This window comes from Chionomys nivalis, chromosome 8 (genome assembly GCF_950005125.1).
Source record: "Chionomys nivalis chromosome 8, mChiNiv1.1, whole genome shotgun sequence".
Classification (NCBI taxonomy): Eukaryota; Metazoa; Chordata; class Mammalia; order Rodentia; family Cricetidae; genus Chionomys; species Chionomys nivalis.
Genome location: NC_080093.1, coordinates 91,945,517 through 91,972,136, shown reverse-complemented (window position 1 = coordinate 91,972,136; position 26,620 = coordinate 91,945,517). Strand labels below are relative to the sequence as shown.

Here is a 26,620-nt window from a genome sequence, read left to right as displayed (position 1 = left end):
ATGCCTTTGGTCAACAACACCCAGTTTCACCCCTCCTCCTTTGTCCTGCTGGGGATTCCAGGTCTGGAAGTTTTCATATATGGATTGCTTTCCCATTCTGTTTTGTGTATCTGACTTCCCTTGTGGGAAACCTCACCATTCTCTTCCTAATCAAGACTGAACAAAGCCTCCACCAGCCCATGTTCTACTTTCTGGCCACATTGTCTATGATTGATCTGTGTCTATCTACATCCACCATCCCCAAAATGCTGGGCATCTTCTGGTTCAATCTCCAGGAGATCAGTTTCGGGGGCTGCCTTGCTCAGATGTTCTTTTTCTTTTTTTTTTTAATTTTAATTTTTATTCTTTTTTAATTAAAATTTCCACCTGCTCCCCGTTTCCCATTTCCCTCCCCTCCTCCCAAATATTGCCCCCTCCCCCCACTCCCCTCCCCCTATCCCCTCTTCTCTTCTCCTCCCCCCACACCATTCCCCCTCCCTCTCGATACTGAAGAGCAGTCCAAATTCCCTGCCCTGCGGGAAGACGAAGGTCTTCTATCTACGTCCAGGAAGGTGAGCGTTTAAACAGGCTAAGCTCCCACAAAGCTAGTTCATGTATTAGGATCGAAACCTTGTGCCATTGTCCTTGGCTTCTCATCAGCCTTCGTTGTGCGCCATGCTCAGAGAGTCCAGTTTCAACCCATGCTTATTCAGTCCCAGACCAGCAGGCCTTGGTGGGCTCCCAATAAATCAGTTCCACTGTCACATTGGGTGGGTGCATCCCTTGTGGTCCTGATTTCCTTGCTCATGTTCTCCCTCCTTCTGCTCCTCATTTGGACCTTAAGAGCTCAGACCGTTGCTCCAAATTGAGTCTCTGTCTCTACCTCGATCCATCACCAGATGAAGGTTCTAAGGTGATATGTAAGATATTCATCAGTATAGGATAGGGTCATTTCAGGTTCCCTCTCCTCAGTTGCCCAAGGTACCAGCTGGGGACATCTCCCTGGACACCTGAGAACCCCTCTAGAGTCAAGTCTCTTGCCAACCCTAAGATGGCTCCCTTAGTTAGGATATATACTTCGCTGCTCCCTTATCCACCCTTCCTATATCCCAACCATCCCAATCCCCCAAGCTCCTCCCATCCTCCCCTTCTCAAGTTTCTCATCCCATTTCCCCTTTGCCCCATGCCACCTCACCCACAAGTTCCCAGTTTTTGCCCTGCAATCTTGTCTACTTCCCCTCTCCATGCAGATGACTATACGATTTTCTTTGGGTTCACTTTCTTATTTAGCTTCTCTAGGATCACAAATTATATGCTCAATGTCCTTTATTTATGGCTAGAAACCGATTATGAGTGAGTACATCCCATGTTCTTCTTTTTGGGTCTGGGATACCTCACTCAGGATAGTGTTTTCTATTTCCATCCATTTGCACGCAAAATTCGAGAAGTCATTGTTTTTTACCGCTGAGTAGTACTCTAATATGTACATACTCCATACTTTCTTCATCCACTCTTCCATTGAAGGGCATCTCGGTTGTTTCCAGGTTCTGGCTATTACAAACAATGCTGTTATGAACGTGAGGACTACTGAGAACTGAAGAACAATGGCAATGGGTTCTTGATCCTATTGCACGTAATGGCTTTGTGGGAGCCCAGGTAGTTTGGATGCTCACCTTAATAGACCTGAATGGAGGTGGGTGGTCCTTGGACCTCCCACAGGGCAGAGAAACCTGCTTGCTCTTTGGGCTGAGGAGGGAGGAAGACTTGATTGGGGGAGGGGGAGGGAATGGGAGGTGGTGGCGGGGAAGAGGCAAAAATCTTTAATAATTAAATAAATTAATTAATAAAAAAATAAAAAAAATAAAAAAAACAAAACACAGGAGTTAGAAAGACACACATACACATAGTTCATTTTAAGCTAACACGTACTGACACATTGCCTTATTAACAATGTTTACATAAAAATACATTTAAAAATAAGGGTGCAAAAAAAAAAAAAAAACAATGACTTCTTGAATTTTGCATGCAAATGGACAGAAATAGAAAACACTATCCTAAGTGAGGTAGGCCAGACCCAAAAAGAGGAACATGGGATGTACTCACTCATATTTGGTTTCTAGCCATAAATAAAGGACATTGAGCCTATAATTTGTGATCCTAGAGAAGCTAAATAAGAAGGTGAACCCAAAGAAAAACATATAGACATCCTCCTGGATATTAACCTTCATCAGGCGATGAAAGGAGACAGAGTCCCACATTGGAGCACCAGACTACAACCCCAAGGTCCACCAGGAGCAGAAGGAGAGAGAGCACAAGCAAGGAACTCAGAGCCATGAGGGGTGCACTCACATACTGAGACAATGGGGATGTTATTTCGGAAACTCACCAAGGCCAGCTGGACTGGGTCTGAAAAAGCATGGGATAATACCGGACTCATTGAACATAGCGGACAATGAGGACTGCTGAGAAGTCAAGAACAATGGCACTGGGTTTTGATCCTACTCCACATATTGGCTTTGTGGGAGCCTAGGCTGTTTGGATGTTCACCTTAATAGACCTGGAAGGAGGTGGGAGGTCCTTGGACTCCCCACAGGGCAGGGAACCCTGACTGCTCTTAGGGCTGATGAGAGAAGGGGAGTTGATTGGGGAAGGGAGAAGGATATGGGAGGCAGTGGCGGGGAAGAGACAGAAATCTTTAATAAATAAATAATTTAAAAAAAATTAAAATAACTGTTTGGCCTCTCATATACTGAGCAGGGATTAGGGATGAATGCAAACATAGAGCTAACAAAGAGTCACTGGGCACAAAAGTCACTGTCACGGGGTCTCATACGATCAGAATTAAAGGTAGAGTAACACCGGGGTAATCCAACCCAGGAAGGAAACAAACTGCAAAATCGCAAATTATATTACATATTTGGACATAATTCCATAGTACATTAGTAAAGGAAATGGGATAAAATATGGCACATAACAATGTATATCCCCATACTTTCAAAGCAGTTTTAAAGGCTATATTATAACTATAGGTATATTTCCTCTTTAAATTCCATGCTACCATATTAGAAGACATTTTATTCAAGTGAACATCAAGGCAACACAACCCACGGCACTGCTGTAGATACATCACTGTCTACCCAACCAGCCCAGTTGATGTCTAACTAACACCTGTGGTTCAGCATCTACTACAAAATTCACTGTCTATGGCTTATAGTTAAATAATAAGATAATTTTCTCACACCCATTACCTCATCGTGTTACAAGCTGCATCTGTGACACTGATGAATCAGACCGGAAAACAAGGCAACAGAAGAATTTAGCTAAGCAGTCAGCTAGCCAGTAACTAACTTAGAAATATCCTTGCACACTGTGCCAGAAAAACTAGATATGGCACTAACCCAATGGAAGGAAGTCACTGCTCTTCATATTGCTCCACTCTTAAAAAAATTCTGACACTGGTTACCTCTTTACAGTAGCACAAATCAGCTGCCCATTTACATAATGCACCATAAAGATGAAAAGATCTTGAATCACAAAAAGGCTGAATTTGTGAGTGTGTGTAATGATGGTAAGATGGTGCATGAGAGGACTTGACATTTCTAAGAGGGATCGATGTTCTGCAGAATTGTGTAATAGTCTCCAGCTGACTCTACGTCCTTGATTTCATTCCATTGTCTAAATCCAAGTCATTGTCTATCTATTCCATCCCGCATCTTTACTGGCTTCTCCACCACATATATCAATTTCTCTTCTGCTTTGCAAGGTATCATTTCCTCAACAACTTGTTAAATCATCACCTCCTAACACTAGTGCAGTGATATTGTGTACACTGTGCACTGCACACACAAACACATACACACACACACACACACACAGAGAGAGAGAGAGAGAGAGAGAGAGAGAGAAAGAGAGACTATATTGGTCATATGCTTTATGTCCTAATTAACTAGTGTGATTATCAATAAATAGTTGCTAATTAAAGTACGTAAATTCTTCCTTAAAGACTGAAAGAAAAAATGACTGTACTATTTGTTTGTGCCAAGTTTTAAAGTTTTCTACATGGTTTTCTATAAATGTGAAACATTTTTTTCCAAGTTGAATTATCTCCTATTTTTTCTGTAGGCCTCACATGCTATATTATGGAATTAAAGAATGGGCTTTCCTCTTCTGCAAGTGTTACACGACATATGATGAGAGAAGCTAGGGTTTCTCAGTGGAAGCCAGAAAACTCCAAAAAAAGTGTCTGTGATCAGCTCACACCGACATGCTTCATTCCAACAAGACACAGTTCCACCCTTCCTCCTTCCTCCTGATAGGGATCCCAGGGTTGGAAGATGCGCACTTGTGGATCGGCTTCCCCTTCTTTGCAGTGTATCTAATAGCTGTCCTGGGGAATATCATCATCTTATTTGTGATTCAAACTGAACGCAGCACCACCAGCCGATGTTCTACTTCCTGGCCATGTTGGCATGCACTAATTTGGGATTATCCACAGCTACCATCCCCAAGATGCTGGGTATTTTCTGGTTCAATCTCAGGGAGATTGTGTTTAGTTCCTGTATCACGCAGATGTATACCATCCATATATGCACTGGTCTAGAATCTGTGGTGCTGACAGTAATGGCCATAGATCACTCTATTGCTATATGTAACCCACTGAGGTATAGCATGATCCTTACCAACAAGGTGGTAGCTATTCTGGGAGTAGTCATCATAGTCAGGATGTTGGTGTTTGTGACTCCGTTTATATTTCTTATCTTGAGGTTGCCTTTCTGTGGTGTCCAGATTGTCCCCCATACCTATTGTGAACACATGGGTTTGGCAAAGTTAGCATGTGCCAGTATCAGGGTCAATGTCATTTATGGATTAATTGCTTTCTCAGTGGGATACATTGATCTATCTGTGATTGGCTTTTCCTACGTCCGGATTCTCCAAGCGGTCTTCCGCCTTCCATCCTGGGATGCTCAGCTCAAGGCCCTTAGCACATGTGGCTCCCATGTCTGTGTCATGTTAGCCTTTTACCTGTCAGCTCTCTTCTCCTTCATGACACACCGCTTTGGCCACAATATCCCTGATTACATTCACATACTTCTAGCCAATATGTATGTGGTTGTTCCTCCTGCCCTGAACCCTGTTATCTATGGAGTCAGAACAAAACAGATAAGGGAGAGAGTACTAAGAATGCTTAATCCTAAAGCCCAGTGAAATTTACCTCCAAGACCTTCCATAACAATTCAATAAGAAAACAAGGACATCCAGTCAGAAGTAAACATAAGAAACCCTTCTTGTTCAATTTCCACAAGATAGTAAATGATCACCACAACAATAAATTCTGGAAAAAAAATAATGCTAACCTCCCCACGCTGTCCCTCAAAGGTCAATCCAATTACGTGACCCTTCATGGCTCATAAGTTAGTACACACCATCAAAAGACATTACATAAAGATTCCAAAAGCTTATCTCTACTCTAACCTGTAGGAGGTACAACAAAACATTTTTGTTTAAGCCCGCGATAGCATAAAATTCCTAGAGGGAGAAAAGGGAGCTGGAAAAAGTTGGTGGCAGTAACTACCTTGAATGGCATATTCCCACATAGAGATTCTAGTCAATCACTTGTCAGAGCTAAAGTTATAGTGATAAAAATGGCATGTAGTATTATCAAAACCAAGAAAACTGGCAAAAAGATGAGCTAAACATCATGAAATGTACATTTAATCTCAGGTTCAGGCCTTTTCTCAAAGTTTGACCTGAAAACTGCAATAAACCTTTTGAATGTGTGAATCACTGCCTGAAATCCCAGTTCCTGTGAAGCTTAGACAAGAGGTTTGGGACACATCTGAGTCCATCTTGAGCTACACAAGATGAGTTTGTTCCAGGCCAGTCTGAGCCACATAATGATATCCTGGCTCACTAAACCTAAAAACGAGAACAAAAAGCAACCTAGAAAGACCTTTTGGAACTTCAATATCCCTGCCCTCAAAATGTTAAAAGAAAGTTAATGTGATACCTTAAACTCAAAAACAAGTGAAAATTTTTTTGTAAACTATAGACCTTCAAAAGATTTGGAATTGTGTATACTGAACATGGTATGTCTGTGTTTTTGCTGCATGCATATTTAATCTTTTAATCATACTTTTATTCATTCTTTGAAAGTTTCGTGCATATGTACAATGTACCTTGATCATATTCTTCTTTACTCTCCCTCCAACGTATCTCCTTTTCAAATTCATGTTCTCTTTTTCAAAAAAAATTTAGCCCACTGACACACTGAGTCCAGTTTAATGCTGCCCAAATGTGCATTGATAAGGACTCATCCTCTGGGATGTGGGCAACCTATCATTGTCCTCACCCCAAAGAAAAGCGACTCCCCCTCGCCAGGCTATCATGAATTGACAATAGCACTTCAACTAGAGGTAAGACCTCAGTGGCCCCTCCCACATCCTTGTTGGAAGTTTTACATGACTTGATCTTGAGCAGGTCTTACACAGGCAGCCACAGCTGCTGTGAGTTCATATTCACAAAGCCTTGTCACATCCAGAAGGCATTCCACAGCCCTCGCCCCTATCTTCCAGCTCTTACATTCTGTCTACTCCTGGCTCTGTAATGTTCTGAGATATTCAGTGCAAGGGAAAATTGCAGGTCAACATACATGTCCAACCCATACTTAGTACCCATAATCACTTATTTTCAGGACTTTAACAGTTATGGTTGTCTGTTACCTTAGACACAACCCATTACAATTAAAAGTTCTACCAACTTAGCTACACCATCAGCCCTGGATATCATTAGTTTAAGTGAAATAAACCAGATTAAGAAAATAAATATCACATGTTTTTATTTCATATGCAGCCTAGACTTATACTTAAATAAATAAATATGACATAGAAGTGTGTTGCTGGCTATTAGACGGGAGGAAAAGGAATGGGCAGAAAATAAGACAGAGTAATGAATACATAGGTCAAAAACAAAAACAAGCACTCACTTCGAGGGAAACAGTAACTAATTAGGTAATCATAGAATATAAAGAGAAACACACAAGAATTTAAAAACTTGCTGTATTCCTGAATCTCCAACTTCATCAGGGCTAGCAAAGCTGTATATATTTCTCCAGGGAAGAAAAATGATCTAAACTCTAATATAAATTTGCCTCTCTAAGAAACAGAATACAGAACTATCCCTACCTGTTAAAAGGCACTATGTTCATCCCAAGTTTGACCTCATAGAAAAATGAAAGATTCTAGCCATCTCTGTGGTACTAGTGGAATAAGAACTGGGCTTCAACCTACAAGAGTTGAAACGAAGGCATATGGGAGTAGATCTTGAAGGAAAATTAAAAAGAGCTATAGGACAGAGAACTAGTAAAAGGCAAGGTGTAGATGGTACCAACCCTAAGCTAGACTCACATACTCTTTGGGAGGACCTGGATCATATAAAAGGACTCTAGGATCTGAACAAACTTGACAGAGGATACCTTGAGCAGCATTCATCAAGTGCTCATAAGAATAGGGAGCAGAATGGAGGTTTGGAGAAGGAGGGATTGCCTCCGCCCCACTTCTGTCCAGGTGCCCATCATAAATTAGAAACATTACTGGTCTACCTTTTACCACCTTTCTCCTTTAGATTTAAACACACGCACGAGACACTTTGGAAGCCCTAAAGGTGAAGGGATATATTTTCTCTAGAAAGTACCAGAATGCTAAGCAGAGAGAGCAGCATGGTAGATAGACTGGAAGACACAGGAGAGTATACCAGAAAGCTATATGACCATGAACCAGAGCATAGACTGGAAGACACAGGAGAGTATACCAGAAAGTTATATGACCATGAACCAGAGCATAGACTGGAAGACACAGGAGAGTATACCAGAAAGTTATATGACCATGAACCAGAGCATAGACTGGAAGACACAGGAGAGTATACCAGAAAGTTATATGACCATGAACCAGAGCATAGACTGGAAGACACAGGAGAGTATACCAGAAAGATATATGACCATGAACCAGGGCATAGGAGCAGGAAAACATTTTGCTCATTTGTGGAAAAGGAAGTGAGATTCCCAAAGTCTTCGTTGTCCTAGCTAATGAACTCCACCCTTGTAACCCCATAAGACAAACACTGACATTAATGTGTCTCCCTCGTTCTCTCATAATGAAACCTGTCCCTCCAGCCTTAGAATCTCACTGTTGTTGTCTTCTGCTTTTGTTTCTTTCTGTCGACTCTGTACAGGTCCAAGTCACCTTATCATCTCTATTTGGATTAGTACAATGACCTGTTGGGACAGGGAGGAAACTCTTTACTTTAGCTCATTTTTCCTGTAGGGTAGTCCAATATAGTCACCAGAAGAGTCATTTCAACCCATGTCAGGCCAGTTATATCTCTACCATGCACAGCTTCACAATTCACTCATAATGGGAAGAAAATGCTAACAGTGATTGACAGGACCAAACACAGTGTGACCCTCAGTGACATATCTGAGCTCCTCCCCAAACCACTGTCTAAAGCCCTCATTCACCATATGACAACATTATTTTTTTTCTTCTGGGACTTGCCATTCACTGTTCGCTCTCAGCACATAGTTCTTCTTCATCCACTGTGTTTCCTCAATCACAACATTTAGGATGATATCTACTTTACTTCCATACACAAAAACATTCCTGTCATACTCCCCATTAAATTCTTCTACAAAGCATTTCTGACTAGTTAATGACCATGGATACCAGCAATTCTGTTTTTGATGAACAATATGTTCATCAAATAAAACCAAGGAACATCTTAGACTTGAGATAAGAAAATCATAGAAGATACTGAATCCTAAATACCATGCTACTTTGGTGGTCATTCTTCTAGAACAACTACATCAAATTCTGAGGAAGAATGGAATTAAACCCTAATCGCCCCATAGGCTTCATGGTCTAGTCAAGAAGAAAAAGAAAGCACAAAGTTTGCTGTCCAAGCATGCAATCTATCTACGTGGAATATGTTCAATGAATTTGAAGACACCAAACATCAGGCAAGTAAAGGCATTGTGAAATTTGGATAACAAATGAGGGAAACCCTAGAGATGTAGGTGGCCTTGAAAGAATTTCCAGAATGACGAACAGAGAGGAAGATTGAATTCTAAGAGGAGCTCATCAGTGGTCTCTAAGTTGAGGATGGTACATAAAAGTTAGAAAGATGAAATTTGTTACATTTGACAGACCAAAGGGAGCTTCAGAAGAGAAAGGGGGCAAGGTGAAAGAAGTTTTAAATGCTGAAGAGAATCTACTCAAGTATGCATGTCAGGAAACTGAGGGGCTAAGGAAAGAAGCGCAGTGCCCAAAGGAAGGAAGAGTGGTTCCCTAGGGAAGGAGGGGAGGGCGGTACCCAAGGGAAGGGGGAGTGGTGCCCAAGTGAAGGCAGGGCAGTGCCCATGTGAAGGCAGGGCGGTACCCAAGGGAAAGGAGGGTGGTAGCCAAAGGAAGGAAGAGTGGTGCCCAAGTGAAGAGAGTACGCAGTATGAGGTTCAGATATCTGTTCACTGCACCCAGAAAGGAAAACCATTGCCAAGGCACTTGGGAGATATTCAAAAGAGGTTTTCCTCAGTAATAAATCAAAATTAGTCATAAAGAATTGTTCTAGGTCTTTCTTAACATAACTTAAGGAAAAAGTCACTCCCCTCAAAGCAAATTATCCTCAAAAAACTTACAAATATTTTATAATGAATCTTAAGAAGATATTTAAAAGTTAACATTTACAAAATCTAGTGCCCAAAAAATCAAAGTCTCAAGATGTCTGATATGATAGCTAACAAAAATTATCAGATACAGAAATAATTAAAAAATACCTCAAAATATAATGAGGAAACATATTGGTTAGTTGAAATTAGCAATAATGCTACAATTGGAGGATAAGAAGTTTGAGGTAATTACTGAACTTCATTCTGCATATTGAAAAGAATTAAGATATAGACAATATATGGCAGACTTAAGCTTACCTTCCATAGCATAAAAGTATGGTCTGAAATTACAAAATAGAATCAGGGCATATTGAGCACAACCATAAAGGAAAGTGTGCCTTTTACTTCATTAATGGAAATAGTTCCACTGAGTAAAAAGCAACTTGCACTGAAACCTTCTCCATAGGATTTTTCCACTATAGCCACTTGAATTTTTATTACAGCAGCTCTAGGACAAGAGTTGTGATAGGTTAACTCTGGCTCATTAAGTTTTAGGGACTGTATCCATTCAATAGTGTATTCAGGATGCAGACACTGTTTGTAGGCTCCATTAAAGGCACTGAGTGGCATAGAGGAGATAGTGGGAAGTACACTCGAACACATTGGCACCAGAGACCACCTCCTAAAATATAACTCCAGCAGCACAGACACTGAGAGAAACAGTTAATAAATGGGACCTCCTGAAACTGAAAAGCATCTGTAAAGCAAAGGACATGGTCAACAAGACAAAATGACAGCCTACAGAATGGGAAAAGATCTTCACCAACCCCACATCAGACAGAGGTCTGATCTCCAAAATATACATAGAACTCAAGAAATTGGTCACCAAAAGATCACATAATCCAATAAAGAAATGAAGTACAGACGTAAACAGAGAACTCAGAAGAGAATCTAAAATGGCTGAAAGACACTTAAGGAAATGCTCAACATCCTTAGTCATCAGAGAAATGCAAATTAAAACAACTCTGAGATTCCATCTTACACCTGTAAGAATGGCCAAAATCAAAAACACTGATGACAACTTATGCTGGAGAGGTTGTGGGGTAAAGGGAATACTTCTGCATTGCTAGTGGGAATGCAAGCTGGTATAGCCCCTTTGGATGTCAGTGTGGCAATTTCTCAAAAAATTAGGAAATCACATTTTTCAAAACAACATTGGGGTATATATCCAAAGGATGCTCAGTTGTACTACAAGGACATGTGCTCAACTATGTTCATAGCAGCATTGTTTGTCATAGCCAGAGCCTGGAAACAATGTAAATGCCCCTCGACCAAAGAATGGATAAAGAAAATGTAGTACACAATGGAGTACTACAGACACACAAAAAAAAATATTGACATCTTGAATTTTGCAGGCAAATGGACGGAGCTAGAAAATGGTGGAGGTGGGTCTTGTATTTATCTGTTGCTTTCATTGGTTAATTAATAAAGAAAACTGCTTGGCCCTGATAGGACAGAAAATTAGGTAGGCGGAGTAGACAGAACAGAATGCTGGGAGAAAGAAGCTGAGTCAGGCAGTCGCCATGATTCTCCCACTCCAGACGCAGGTTAAGATCTTTCCTAGTAAGCCAGCTCGTGGTGCTACACAGATTATTAGAAATGGGCTAAATTAATACGTGAGAATTAGCCAAGAAGAGGCTAGATATAATGGGCCAGGCAGTGATTAAAAGAATACAGTTTCTGTGTAATTATTTCGGGTAAAGCTAGCCGGGTGGCGGGACGCAGCTGGCTGCTCCACACGGGCGGGAACGCAGCCCACCGCTCCTCACAACAAGAAAACATCATTTTGAGTGAGGTAACCCAGACCCGGAAAGACAATTATCACATGTACTCACTCATAAGTAGTTTATAAACATAAAACATAAAAACCAGCCTACACATAACAATCTCAGGGAACCTAGACAACAATGAGGACCCTAAGAGAGACATAAATAGATCTAATCTATATGGAAAGTAGAAAAAGACAAGATATTCTGAGTAAATTGGGAGCATGAGGACATTGGGAGAGGGTTTAAGGGGAGGTGAGAGGCAGGTGTGGGAGCAGAAAAAATGTTAAATTTAATAAAAATCAATAATTTTTTTAAAAAAGAGAGAAGAAAGACACTGAGTGGATGTGCAGCAAAGTCTGAGCATGTGCAGAGGTGTGTGGAAAACACTGTATGCAAGAGACTGACTTAGTCCCTAAGGACAGCAGGCCAATATAGGGCTAGCTTACCAGGGAAGATTCCTTTTAGAAAAAAAATACTAATTTTCTCCTGCCCGTCTTCTTGTCTCTCCCAGAGGACTCTTTTGAGCTAGGGAAAATATAAGTTGAGATCACAGGAGTTAAAATACCTGCGGCTCCAGATGTATAACTACCCTGGCCACATCTTGAACTAGCCAGAAATCTAGCATCCATGGATCCAGAAACTATGCTTTGAGTTCTCGGTAAGTGACTCTGAGAACAGGGTATCAAAGGGTGTCCACTAACAGAAGATCAGAGACCTAACTCTTCAACCTGGACTTGTGTCTCTTTCTTGTTCAGTACAACTGGAAGAGTGGAGACCCTCTGTCAGGAATTAGGAAGCAAATGTGAGGACCTGGCTTCTGACTTCTCGCTTTCTTTCTTCCCCCAACCCATCCCTCCTTTGCCTCTTCAAGATTTTTAGTGGAGTGAGAAATGGAAAACCTAGACAGTACAGGCATTGTATAGAGCCCAGGTAGAAGGATTGTAGTTTTCAGATATAAATATAGAAATTCAGAAGTCTAGGTTTGGAAGAATATATTTTAAGTGGATTATTGAGTAGTAAATAATTTTGGTAAGAGTAACATCAGAGGCAGAGACAAAAGCTATAATCGTGTATCAGGCAAAAAATAATTCTGTAAGTTTCAGCAGAAGTTAATGGATTGTTAAAAACAGCTTCAGAACTAGAAAGTTATGCATGAAGAAGCCACAAACTACTGCCTATTCTGTACACTCAATAACGTCTAAACTAACTTAGAACAGATTCACTACCATCCTTTCTGAAATTCAGGAAGCCAGAGGAAACAACAATATCGTCACTTCTAGGAACAGGGCAAATATGTGACTTTGTCATTCAGGGGAAAGACTCTGGCTACAAGGTCTTTGTTTTGGTTTTGACCTAAGCTTCCTAGGATTCCTCATGATGTCCCTGACTAGAACCAGGTATTTGATAGATCCCGGGCCCAATGTTGTCATTTTCAAGCTCTAGCTTCAAGCTAAAACTAAAAGAACAACTCAGGAGCTTAACTTCTTGGGCTAAATGGGCAGTTTCAGACTTTTTGGAATGGGAACTGTAACTGAAAACACTGCAGAGAAGGGAGAGGGAAAGTGGAATAGTGAATGAGAGAGAAAGAGATAAAATGGTCATATGTCATCCTCCAACATTTTACCTAATGATGAAAATAGTTACACTAAAGCTCCATAAGACATAAAGCATGCACATTGCTCTAGGCTCCTCCATCAACCTTCATGTCATCAGATCTTCTATTTGATGGTAGCCTCTGGAGGTAATCTCAAATTTCTTCCTGTTTCCAATATCAAAGTCTTTCCTTTTTTTCAGGAATTCTTTGTGATCAACAGGGAAGTCTTTTGGTCACAGAGAGATGTAGGGCTGTGAATTCTAAGGAATAAATGACAAGGAATTAGTCAGAAGATGAGGAAGCAATAAATAATAAAAGCAATAAAGAATAATAAATATGAGTATGGTGATAATAAGGATATTTGTACTTAGATTGAAGCTGTATGTGCATACAAGAAAAGCAAACATGAATTAGGTCAATTGTCAGAAATTATGGGCTTAACAGGTATTTGATTTATACCTCAAATGCACAAGTGAATGTATTGAAATATAAAAGAACAGGCAGAGTTTTTGATGTTGGTGTCACAGGGAAAGGTCCTCGGTTAAAAACTGAGACTAGAAGGTACACTCTCTGGGGTACCCTCCATTGCTGTCCATCATCCACTCCACTAAGCACATGTAAAACTGCCAAAAAGGAGAAGCTAAAATTGGGGTTGGGGTATGGAGTTAGGAAATGGAAAAATAGGTAGGGGGGAATAGGTTTGTCATTTTTATCATACTTTTAAGATTTAGCACCTGAAACCAAAGAAAAAAACAATAAAAAAACAATACAAAAAAGTGAATGAATGAGGAAATTGAGACTCATGAACAATGAGCAGGACAGGAGGAGCCCAGACACTAGCAAACTATCCTTAGAACTGGGGCCAGACATCATAGAAAATCCTAGATAGTCAGGTAGAGAAGTAGGTAGAGAGGTAGGGATGTAGATAGATAGATAGATAGATAGATAGATAGATAGATAGATAGATAGATAGATAGATAGATAGATAGATAGATAGATATGCATTTATATATGTGTATGCATGTATCTGTGTATCATAGATTTCTGGGTCTCCAGCTTCACTATGACTTTGATTCCTTTCTACTGTACCCCAACCCCAGAACTACTTATTTCCTAACATATTCCACTTTTAAAAAACTGCTAATTATATAATAATTTAAGCCTGCTGGTTTGTTTATAAGGGTGTATCTATCTGACCTTCAACTGTGGATCCTTCCTATCTCAGACTCCCAGGTGTTTGGACTGCAGTTGTGACCCACTGCCCCTGGAAGTGAGTCAGTCTGTACGATCAGTGAAATAGGCGCATTATCAGAGAATCACCTACATCTTATCAGAGACTGCTAAGTCCTAGACAGACTTAGGTGCAACTATCTGATTTGAAAGATTCTGAAATATTACAACCTGCCAAGCTACAGTGCACTTTGAAGCTGTTCTCTATATGGGGAAAGAGAAGTGTGTTACAATCTTTGATGTCTGGGCTGGTTCACATTATTTATGTGTTTTTTTCCTGCTTCTGCTGAATGTGAGGATTAGCCTTCTCCAAATAATCCGCATTCATCCCTGTGCCAGCACCTCACTCTAGATGCCCATTCTTACCATGGCTCACTAATTTGTTATCACCATAATCCCACAGGGATTTTCCTACCTTACAAAGAAAGATTCTTTATACTACCTTACAAGGAAAGATAGTTTTGTTTTCCATTTTGTGGTCTTAGGGCCTAAAAGAATTCTAAGTTGAAAAACCTATGTGAGAAAAGACTTACAGTAATATGGAAGGTGAAAATATGCCTCTGGGTGAGAAAATGAACATGAACAGTCATGGAAGGTATCAACAAGTGAGCCCTATCATCTACACCACTGCAATTAACCACTCTCCTTTAGTCTAGAAGGGAGGATTCCTAAAAGCATAATGCTCTAAGAAACAGAGCAGGATCAACTATTTTGTAAGGTACATTCTTAGCAAATAAAAATTTTGTTTTATCTTTCTTTTTTTTTCTTTTATTTTTTTATTCTTTTTTAATTAAAATTTCCACCTGCTCCCCGTTTCCCATTTCCCTCCCCTCCTCAAAATATTGCCCCCTCCCCCCACTCCCCTCCCCCTATCCCCACTCCTCTTCTCCTCCCCCCACACCATTCCCCCTCCCTCTCGATACTGAAGAGCAGTCCAAATTCTCTGCCCTGCAGGAAGACGAAGGTCTTCTATCTACGTCCAGGAAGGTGAGCTTCTAAACAGGCTAAGCTCCGACAAAGCCAGTTCATGTATTAGGATTGAAACCTAGTGCCATTGTCCTTGGCTTCTCATCAGTCTTCATTGACCGCCCTGCTCAGAGAGTCCGGAATCAACCCATGCTTATTCAGTCCCAGACCAGCTGGCCTTGGTGGGCTCCTAATAAATCAGTTCCACTGTCACAGTGGGTGGGTGCATCCCTCGTGGTCCTGATTTTTTTGCTCTTGTTCTCCCTCCTTCTGCTTCTCATTTGGACCTTAAGAGCTCAGACCGTTGCTCCAAATTGAGAATCTGTCTCTACCTCGATCCATCGCCAGATGAAGGTTCTAAGGTGATATGCAAGATATTCATCAGTATAGGATAGGGTCATTTCAGGTTCCCTCTCCTCAGTTGCCCAAGGTACCAGCTGGGGACATATTCCTGGACACCTGCGAACCCCTCTAGAGTCAAGTCTCTTGCCAACCCTAAGATGGCTCCCTTAGATAGGATATATACTTCGCTGCTCCCGTATCCATCCTTCCTATATCCCAACCATCCCAATCCCCCGAGCTCCTCCCATCCTCCCCTTCTCATATTTCTCATCCCATTTCCCCTTTGCCCCATGCCACCTCTCCTAAAAATTATTTTGAGACAAAAAACTGACTGTTTTCACTGTAGAGTAGATAAAAATAAATACTTAAAGCAACATAAATATAATTGAAATACTATGGGAACTAGGTACATTTATCTGAGTCCCTTTTTGGGGCCAAGCTTTTGTTGCAGTAGAGTAGTTAACTGAATGATAATTTACATGAACATTAAAAAAGAAAATGAAGAGAAAAATTATATGCAAAACATACACAGTTTCACCTGCATGTAAAAATAACAACCTAAGTCTTTTTCTCAGTCTTAGTTTCTATAAAGATACACCAAGTCTTTTGAAAATGAAATCGAATGTATGGTCCTCTATATAGTTAAGGTGACAGTAGTATCCCAGTGGAAAAAGGACCAGAAACAAATCAATAAACTCAGTTGACGTGGATAACCTGCTACAGTTGTGTCTAACCAAAGCAACTCATTCTACCTTCATATATTTACAGTTAGAATCTAATTATTTAAATCCTAATTTTACAGTTTCCTAAAAGAAAGCTGTAGGACTGTATGACAAAATATGACAGCACACAAGAACGACACCATCTCTACTGGAGTTTCAGACTTCCTCCTAAATTGTTTTGTCAGGTATCCCAGCTGGCAGCTCTGGCTCTCCCTGCCTCTCAGCATTCTCTTCCTCCTAGCCTTGGGAGCTAATACTGTTCTTCTGATCACCATTCGAATGGAGGCCTCTCTGCATGAGCCCTTGTACTACTTGCTCAGCCTCCTCTCCATGCTGGACATTGTGCTCTGTCTCACTGTCATCCCCAAGGTACTAGCCATCTTCTGGTTTGATCTCAGGCACACTAGCTTTGCTGCCTGTTTCCTCCAGATGTATATCATGAACAGTTTCCTTGCTATGGAATCTTGCACATTCATGATCATGGCCTTTGATCGCTATATAGCCATCTGCCACCCACTGAGATATCCATCCATCATCACTGACCAATTTGTAGTCAAGGCTGCCACATTTATTTTGGTCAGAAATGCCCTTATTCCTTTGCCCATCCCCATTCTTTCAGCACGACTCCATTACTGTTGGAGAAATGTCATTGACAACTGCATCTGTGCCAACATGTCTGTCTCCCGACTTGCTTGTGATGATGTCACAATCAATCGCATTTATCAGTTTTCTATAGGCTGGACTCTGCTGGGATCTGACCTCGTCCTCATCTTCCTCTCCTATACCCTCATACTAAGAGCTGTGCTGAGACTCAAGGCAGAGGGAGCTGTAGCCAAAGCCCTGAGCACATGTGGCTCCCACTTCATCCTCATCCTATTCTTTAGCACCATTCTTTTGGTCTTTATCCTCACACATGTAGCTAAGGGGAAGGTCTCTTCTGAAGTGCCAGTCTTGCTCAATGTCCTCCACCATGTCATCCCTGCAGCCCTTAATCCCATTGTTTATGGGGTGAGAACCCAGGAGATCAAGCAAGGAATCAAGAGACTACTGAAGAAGGGGTGGTAACCAGGCCAACTGCATCTCTGCATTCCTAGTGAGTTGTTATGTTGATAGGAAGTTGCTGAAGAACTGACTGAGGAAAGAAAGTCTAAAGACTGCCCTTCCTTTAGAAAAATCAACAGCCCTCCACAAAAATTCTGCATCTCAACCAGGTGTAGTGGTTGCTGCCTTTAATCCCAGTATTTAGGAGGTAGAGGCAGGTGGACATCTTTGAACTCTAGGCCAACCTAATCTATATAGTGAGTCCAGGTCAGGCAGTGAAATCCTTTCTCAAATAAATAAAAATCAAACAAACAAACTATCCTAAATCTCTGTGACTTTTTAATTTTTTCCAATATTTATGATTCTATTTTGTCTAAATAGAATAGTGCCCAAGGGTGTGAATGCTATCCTAGAAAAATTACTTCTAGCTTCTTCTACATGGGTAGTCTCTGCACATGTATTTTATAGTGACTGTAGACATTGGTGTCCTCAAGTGAAGCTCATTATCCTCCATAATATGAATCCAATTGTACAGTGAGATGATGAACAGTGCACAGTGTTTTAAGGGTCACCTCTTAATGATGTAATGTGGCTGAACCCCAGATGCTAATCTGCTCTGTTTATGTTCACCCAGTCAACATCTTTCTCCCATTTTCATCTGTGTTTTCATGCAAAGGTTCTTTGTTGATAGACAATGCTCTCAAAGGCTGGAGCTCCTTGAAGAACTGACATGTAAAGCAGTTCATTCATCTCGTTGGGTTTAGGACAAGGAGCCATCTCATCGAGCTTCTTCCTTAGTTTCTCCACACTATTGCTGTGCTTGGAACTTTATCTCTGGGATTCACAAATACCCGTGCTCTGTGTGCGGGGTAATGTTTATGTCTTTGGCTATATCAGAAGATACTCTGTACTGACTCTTAAATATACTCCAGTTCATTACTAGTTGGGCAGGACTTTTCCAATTAGTATCCTTTTAATTCAGAGATTATGTGTACAAAGATGAATCGAAATTCACAATTACTAAGAAGCTTAGATGGTATTTTGGCAAAATACAATCTAATACAAATTTCAAGAATGTTGACAAATTATTAACGTGGATCCAAGTGATCTTGAGAGGTAGCTTCTCCTTCCTACAACTAGAACAAATGAGTTACTCTTATATGCAAGAAATAGCAAAAAAAGAAAAAGAAAAAAATCTAAGATGATTGATGATTGTGCTTCAATTTTTTTTTTTTTGGTCCAACTATAAAAGACATGTGTAACTTTGAACAAATAATACTTGTCAGTTTCAGGATCTTTGTTTAATGTAAGAGGCAGTAAATTAGTTGTTTCAAAAATGCATTTGTAAGCCATGTGGTGGTGGTGCATGTCTTTAATCCCAGTGCTTGAGAGGAAGAGGAAAGTATTGAACAACTTGAGTTCAAAGCCAGTCTGGTCTACAGAGCTAGTTCCAGGACAACCAGGGCTACATAGAGGAACCCTGTCTCAAAAAAAAAAAAAAAAATTAAGGACAATGGCACTGGGTTTTGATCCTACTGCATGACCTGGCTTTGTGGGAGCCTAGCCTGTTTGGATGATCACCTTCCTGGATCTGGATGGAGAGGGGAGGACCTTGGACTTCCCACAGGGCAGGAAATCAGGACTGCTCTTCAGACTGGAGAGAGAGGGGGAATGAAGTGGGGGGAGGAATGGGGAGAGGGGGAGAGGAGTAAGAGGAGGGGGAGGGAAATGGGAGGCGGGGAGGAGGCAGAAATTTTTTCAATAAATTAATTAATTAATTAATTAATTTAAAAAATTGTAGTCCTAAAAGTCCACAAAATGATTGACGATCCTGAAACAGTCATCATTCACATTGAAAAGCCACCTCCGCATTCCGTTTAAGCACAGACATGGGCACTTCCTATGTTGTTTTCTCAATGACAACAGAAAGAGGAAATGGGAACGTTTCCAAATACAGATCAAATACGAGTGTGCTTAAAGATTGTATGTATATCCAAATCATTTATGGACCCACTTGCATCCAACTACTGAAAACAGCATATGTTCCTGCTCGATGAAAATATTCAAGCAGCTATTAGTGAATATTTCACTCTCTGTTTGCTAAAACCTTTAGTGTTATTTCTTTTATGTGGTCATTCTGACTGGAGTGAGAAGGAATATGAAAAATAATCTAGTTTTGCTGTGAGGTGAGATGATGTTACTATTATTTTGAGACTCTTCAGTGGTATTGAGTTACAAATATGCTTAATTAAATCATTCTTACGCAGTAATATTTTAAGAGTGATAGTCATGTTAGGTGAAGGTGCCCATGTAATTATAAAGAGTATATTATATGAACTAGATTTTGACCCAGTTTTAGATGTAATTATGTCATATACTCAAAGAGACGTAAAATGTACATATGTCTCCCAGCAGGTGCTAACTGTACAGCAGCAGTAGGTCTCGAGACCACAGGAAAAAGTTCAATATTGATTTGTTTCATTACCATATAGGATGTGATAACAAATTCTGGCATGGATATGGGGGAGGGAAACCCTTATACATTGTTGATGGAAGAGTAAACTAGAGCACCTGTTTTGGAAATCATCCTGGAGGCTCCACAAAAATAATGTCATCCTAGAAATAGACCTGCCCTATGCAGCTACACCAAACACCCTTCATCTGAGCACAGGCTCGTACATTTCTAGCTAGGTTTTCCATTTGATACAGTCTATCTTCTTGCTGTCCTAGGAAATGTCATCATTTTCTTTGTGATCCAGCTTGAACACAGCCTTCACCAGCCTATGTTCTATCTATTGCTGTACTGGCTCTAACTGACTTGGTCTTTTCTACGACAAACCATCCCCAAAGCACTCAGCATATTCTGGTTTGGTATTCTCCTTCTAAGGCTTTCATTCTGTGGACACATTATCATTCCCCACATATACTGTGAGCACACAGGCATTGCTTGGCTGGCATGTGTCAGCATAATGGTCAATATATTATTTGGGGCCAATACTCGTTTCTATGATACTTCTGGATGTTATTTTGAATACTATTTCCTACGTGAAAATTCTTTATGTTGTACTGAAACTCCCATCCTGGGAAGCCAGGCTCAAAGCTCTTAATACCTGTGGTTCCCATGTGTATGTGATCTTGGCTTTCTTCACTCTAGCCTTTTCTCATTTTTGACTCACCGATTTGGACACAATAATCCATGGTATATCCACACCCTCCTTGCTAATTTATATGTCATCATCCCCCTGCTCTTAACCCTCTCATTTATGGGGTGAGAACCAAGCAGATTCAAGAGTGTGTGGTGACATTTTTTGTAAGGAAATTTGACTGTGAACTGCTGATTTGTAGTCTTCTGATCTTTGTCCTTAATATTCTTAAAAGAGGAGAATTTATGTGTAAGTGAGATTAGACAGACAACTGCTTTACAGAATATTATGGTAAATGCACAATGTTTTTATACTCATGGGGCAGCAAACAAGATATTTTACAGTAAATATTTGTGTCAAGTCTAAATAAAATAATTGTTTCACAAATGGAGTTTGTTTCTACAATGGAAATTAGAGCCATGTTTCAAGGATAAAGCAGCTCACAATACTTTTATGCAGAATCCATTGATTCCAGGGGTTTGAAGATGCCATCCTTTATCATGGATGCACTGGGGTTGACAACACACAGTTCAAGAAGTGAGTTTCAGGAGTCCTGATCAAAGAAATCAATCACAGTTCCCATTTCCTTCAAGAAAAGATTGGGAAAAAAAAAGAAAAAAAAGAAGTAAGAAAAAAAATAAAAAAGAAAAAAAGAAAAGATTGGCTCCTGTCCTTTTTTAACAATGGAAAAGAAAATATAAAACAAAATAAGGCAGCATCGTTTTGTAATCTACTCTCAGAACTCTTGAAAAAAAAAAAAACTTTGGGCAACACAATTGCCCAGGGTCAAACATGCAGAAGTCTTCATTTTAAGTCCAAGCACAGAGGAATTCTCACAGATGACAAAAATAGAATACAATGGAGAAATAAGGATGCATCCCTAAAGTACAGAGAAATAAAAAAGAAAAATGACAAAAGAAAATCTACTAGGTGTAACCCTCAGAAAACCTGTCAGGTACAGAGTGAACTTCATCTTCCTCTCAGCTAAGTCAGGTCAAATGCTTACCAAAATTCTTTAATTTCACTAGCTACAAAACAAACACTGCATCTTTTGAAGACCCTTTAAATAGACAGGAATTTAAATCCCCTTCTAAACATGAAGGAAGTTTTCAAATGCTGTGAATGTCTCTACAAATGCACAATAATTAGAAGATGGGTCAAGGATTTACTAAGCATTGATGAGAGACAACTGAGCAAACTCTTCACTCATCCTCTCTCCTTCATAATCCTGACTCCGATATTGATTAACTAAAATATTTAAATTTTTCTTCATTTCAATATGACACTAAGAAAATGAAAACAATAACTCAACATGGAGTAAGAGACTTTGAACTCTTATCAGACAATATATTTGAATCTCAATTGTACAAAACCTTTTTATAAGTGACCAATAAAAAACAAGCATCCCAAATTTAAAAATTTTGACAAATTTCAAATAGATGCTTAATAAAGTGATGAGTGACAAATAACACATGAAAAGTCACCATGATAATACAAATTGAAATTATAATTAGATGAATACACATCTATTAAAATGGCTAAAATTAAAATATTAGTCTTATGAAATATTAGAAACCCTGTCTCGAAAAAGAAAAAAAAAAGAAAATATAAAGAGAAACTGGAATCCTAGTACATCACAGGAAGGAATGAAAAATAGGAGAAAGATATTGAAAAAAGTTTATTGTCACAAAATTTCCCCATTGGCATGTGATATGACTAAGCCAATCAATTCCCAGTTGTTTATAAGAAAATAAAAAAACCTATCATGCAAAATTCATATGTAGATATTCATGGAAGCTAAACTTGTAATTGCTCCAAGTTAAATATTTATCAATATGTGAATGATTAAGCAAAAACATTGCATTAAGAAGACTGCATGATGTTCAGCAAAGAGCTATTGATGTATACAATGGGTATGATTTCCAAAATTCTAATAAATAATAGGAGTCCGAAGATCCTCTGATCTCCACACTAGGACCCATACCCCCCAGCAGCTGTACCAAAGACCAGAACAGTTCTATGGATCCCATAAATGGCACTGACTATGAGCCACTAAACTTCTTTAAGCCTGTTCAACAGCCCTAGAATGTACCTCCACCCCTGGGCCCCATATCCTGGCCTACTACTTTGGAAGAAGTCTTTGGCTTTATTAGAGGACAGGCAGAATCAAGAACTCCAGGTAAGTCAGGGTCCACTGTCATTTAATACTCCTTAAAACCTGAACAGTAATCCCAGACTGTACCCACTCCCTTTGGCTTCATACTAGGCTCCAGTAACCCAGTCTTACAAGAGGCCATGCTGTTTCTTGGACACAGTCCACCACACACAAAAATCCCTTTAAAACATGCCCAACAACCACAGACTATACACCATATACCCTCAAACCCCATCCCTGGCTTCATACCCTGGTCTACACTGTAGGAAGAAGACTTCTGCTTTACCAGAGGCTAGGCCATATCTAGGCACCTGTAACATGAGGGCTGGTGGGGTTTCTATCCCACACAGTCCCCCACAGCTGGCAAGCCCCAAAGAAAATCACACAGAGGTCTCCATAAGATTATAAAACTGATTGGCCCATTAGCTCAGGCTACTTATTAGCTCTTGTAGCTTATATTAACCCATTGTTTCTATTTATGTTAGCCACATGGCTCAGTACATTTCTCAGCGGGGTAGATTACATCCTGCTTCTTCAGTGGTCTGTGCAGGAGTAGGAGGAATGGGCTTCCTCCTTCCTAGAAGTCTCCTGTTCTCATCACCCCACCTCTGCTTCCTGTCTGGTTGACCCACCTATACTTCCTGCTTGACTAATCAGCGTTTATTTAAAACATGATTGACAGAATACAGACAAAATAGCAGGGGCCCTTTTGTTCTGTCCCGCCCAGCTAGCTCAGTCAGTAGAGCATGGGACTCTTAATCCTCGGGTCATGGGTTCAAGTCCCACATTGGGCGCCACTCTGTAATAATAAGAGTGAGGACCCTTTTGTTTTGTCCCACCCAAGCCAAAAAAACATATTTTTTGTTTTTTTGCTTCAAAAAAACAAAACACAAATTATATTCATTTAAACACTGCCTGACCCATTGGTTCTAACCTCTTATTGGCTAACTCTTACATATTCATTTCACCCATCTCCATTAATGAGTATCGCCACTTGACTGGGGCTTACTGGCATGAGTCTAACCAGTGTCTATCTTGGGCAGGAGAAGCATGGCATCTGCCACACTTCCCTTCATCCCAGCATTCTGTTCTGTTTACTCCACCCACCAAATTTTCTGCCCTATCAGGCCAAGGCAGTATCTTTATTCAGCCAATGAAAGCAGCACATAGGAAGAAGACCCTCCTACACCAGGCACCCCACATCCATAACTTCAGAAGAATTCAGCTTTACTGGAGTGCAGGCCAGATCCAGAAACCCCAATGCTGCCAGATGCACTGGTGGCCAGACTGTGCTAGGGACCCCAGAGACCAGACCAGATACAGGGACCCCACTCTGTATCCCAACCCATGGGCTCCATATCCTAGTCTACAACTTCAGAAGAGGACTTCAGTCTTATGGATCTAGGGACCCATAGCCCCCAATACTCAGAGGGGATACCCTCCTGAACCTGAAGACATGCCTGTCACCTGAATCATTGGTGATTTAGTCCAGAAGACCAGAGAGAAGAAAGAAACCAAGGAATAAAGCACCTGTTTAACAAAGACAAATGCAGGATTCTACACATAGACCTAAAATAATCCCAAATCTAATTGCCTAAATACAAATTTAAGAATACAATCAATAACAGAAAAGGCAGTATATCACCACCAGAGCCCAGAATCTTACAACAGCAAGACATAAACAATCCAACACAGCTGAAGCATGAGAAAATGACCTTAAGCATTACTTTATGAAGATGATAGATTCCTTAAAGAGAGCATGGACAGATCTCTTAAACAAATTGAGGAGAAAACAAAAAAAAAATTGAAAGAAATCAATGAATCCCTAAGAGAGAAGCCAAGAAAAAAACAAACAAACAAATAATGAAAGGAAATTGTTCAAGACCTGAAAATGGAAACAAGCAATAAAGAAAACACAAATGGAGGAAATCCTGAAAATAGAAAATCTGGGTAACTGAACAGGAACACATCATACCACACGAACACATCACAACACAACATCACCAACAGAATGCAAGAGATGAAAGAAAAAAATCTCAGTCATTGAAAACACAATAGAGGAAATAGATTCATTTGTCCAAAAAATAAAAATGCTGAATCTAAAAAATTCCTAACACTAAACGTCCAGGAAATCTGAGGCACTATGAAAAAACAAAACATAAGAATAATAGAAATAGGAGTAGAAGAAATTCAGCTCAAACACCAGATAATATATTTAACAAAATCATAAAAATTTTCCAACCTAAATAAATCATAAAAATTTTCTAACCAAAATAAGGACATGCCTTTGAAGGTACAAAAAGCTTACAGCACACCAAATAGATTGGATCAGAAAAGAAAATACCTTCACTATACCTCCACAAAATACCTCCATATAATAACCCAAACACTAAACATACAAAATAAAGAAAGAAGATTATAATTGGCAAGGCAAAAATGCCAAGTACCATATAAAGACAGACTTATTAGAATTATACCAGACTTCTCAATAAAGACCTTAAAATCCAGAAGGGTCTGGACTGATGTCTTGTAGACTATAAGCTACCACAGATGTCAGGCCAAACTACTAAACTTAATAAAACTGTCAATCGCCATAGATGGAGAAAATAAGATATTTTATGACAAAGTCAAATTTAAACAATATCTATCCATAAACTCAGTCCTACAGAATATACAAGAAGAAAAACTCCAACCCAAGGAATATAACTATACCCACAAACACATGGGCAATACATAATTTCACATCAGCAAAATTCAAAGAAGGAAAACACACACACACCACCAGCACCACCACCACCACCACCACCAAAACCTCCACCACCACCACCACCACCACCACCACAACAACAACAACAACAACCCCAACACCAATAACAAAATAACAGGAATTAGCAATCATTGGTCCTTAATATACCTCAATACCAATGAACTCAACTCTCCAATAAAGAGACACAGGTGAATGAATTGGATACAAAACAGGATCCAACATTTTTCTGCATACAAGAAACACACTTCAACATCAAAGATAAATGTTGCCTCAGAGTAGAGGGTTGGAAAAAGATTTTCTAATCAAATGGTCCTAAGAAACAAGCTGGTGTAGCAATCTTTTCTTTTATTGAAAAAAAATTTTCGCCTCCTCCCAGCCTCCCATTTCCCTCCCACTCCTACCACTCCTCTCCTCCTCCCCCTACACCTTTCCCCCTCCCTCTCCAGTCCTAAGAGCAGTCAGGGTTCCCTGCCCTGTGGAAAGTCCAAGGTCCTCCCCCCTCCATCCAGGTCTAGGAAGGTGAGCATCCAAACTGGCTGATATCCAAAGAATAGAATTCCAATCAAAATTAACGTAAAGAAATAGAGAAAAGCATTTCTTATTTATCAAAGGAAAAATTCACCACGATGATGTCTCAATTCTGCACAACTATGCCCTGAATGTAAGGACACCCACATTTATAAAAGAAACATTACCAAGACTTAAATTGCACGTAGAACTCCAATATAATAGTGGGAGACTTTAACACTCTCAGCAATGGACTGGTGATCCAGACAGAAACTAAGCAGAGAATGAAATTAACAGATGTTATGACTCAAACAGACCTAACAGATATCTACAGAACATTTCACCCAAACACAAAAGAATATACCTGCTTCTTAGTATTGAATGGACCCTTCTCCAAATTTACACATATATTTGGCCATAAATCAAGTCTCAACAGATACAAAAGAATAATTGAATTGAAATAACCTTCTGTGTCTTAATAGATCACCATGGAATAAAGCTGCATTTTAAGAACAGAAACAACAGAAAGTCTACTAAATCATGGAAACTGAACAACTCTCTACTGAGTTGCCAGTAGGTCAAGAAAGAAATAAGAAGAATTCTTTGCTGAGCATAATGAATTTTTATTTCTTTCCATAGGCCCAATTCCCCTACAAATGCAACCACACTATCACAGAAACCCTTGATAGA

At 39.9% G+C, this 26,620-nt stretch overlaps 2 protein-coding genes across 2 annotated transcripts; both read left to right on the top strand.

Annotated features, from left to right (window-relative positions):
* On the top strand, positions 1-5,184 carry LOC130879953 (olfactory receptor 52E5-like). The gene is given in 3 exon segments (XM_057778768.1): positions 1-67; positions 70-313; positions 4,557-5,184. Coding segments are annotated over 3 exon segments (939 nt in total).
* An 11,250-nt stretch (positions 5,185-16,434) lies between these two features.
* LOC130880362 (olfactory receptor 56A3-like) lies at positions 16,435-17,382 on the top strand. The gene has a single exon (XM_057779354.1). It carries the CDS (start codon positions 16,435-16,437, stop codon positions 17,380-17,382), a length of 948 nt encoding a protein of 315 aa, XP_057635337.1.
* The last annotated feature ends 9,238 nt before the right edge of the window (positions 17,383-26,620 follow it).

What these genes read in the sequence shown, in the direction of transcription:
- LOC130880362 (XM_057779354.1), top strand. Translation starts at nt 16,435, where the DNA reads ATGACAGCACACAAGAACGACACCATCTCTACTGGAGTTTCAGACTTC.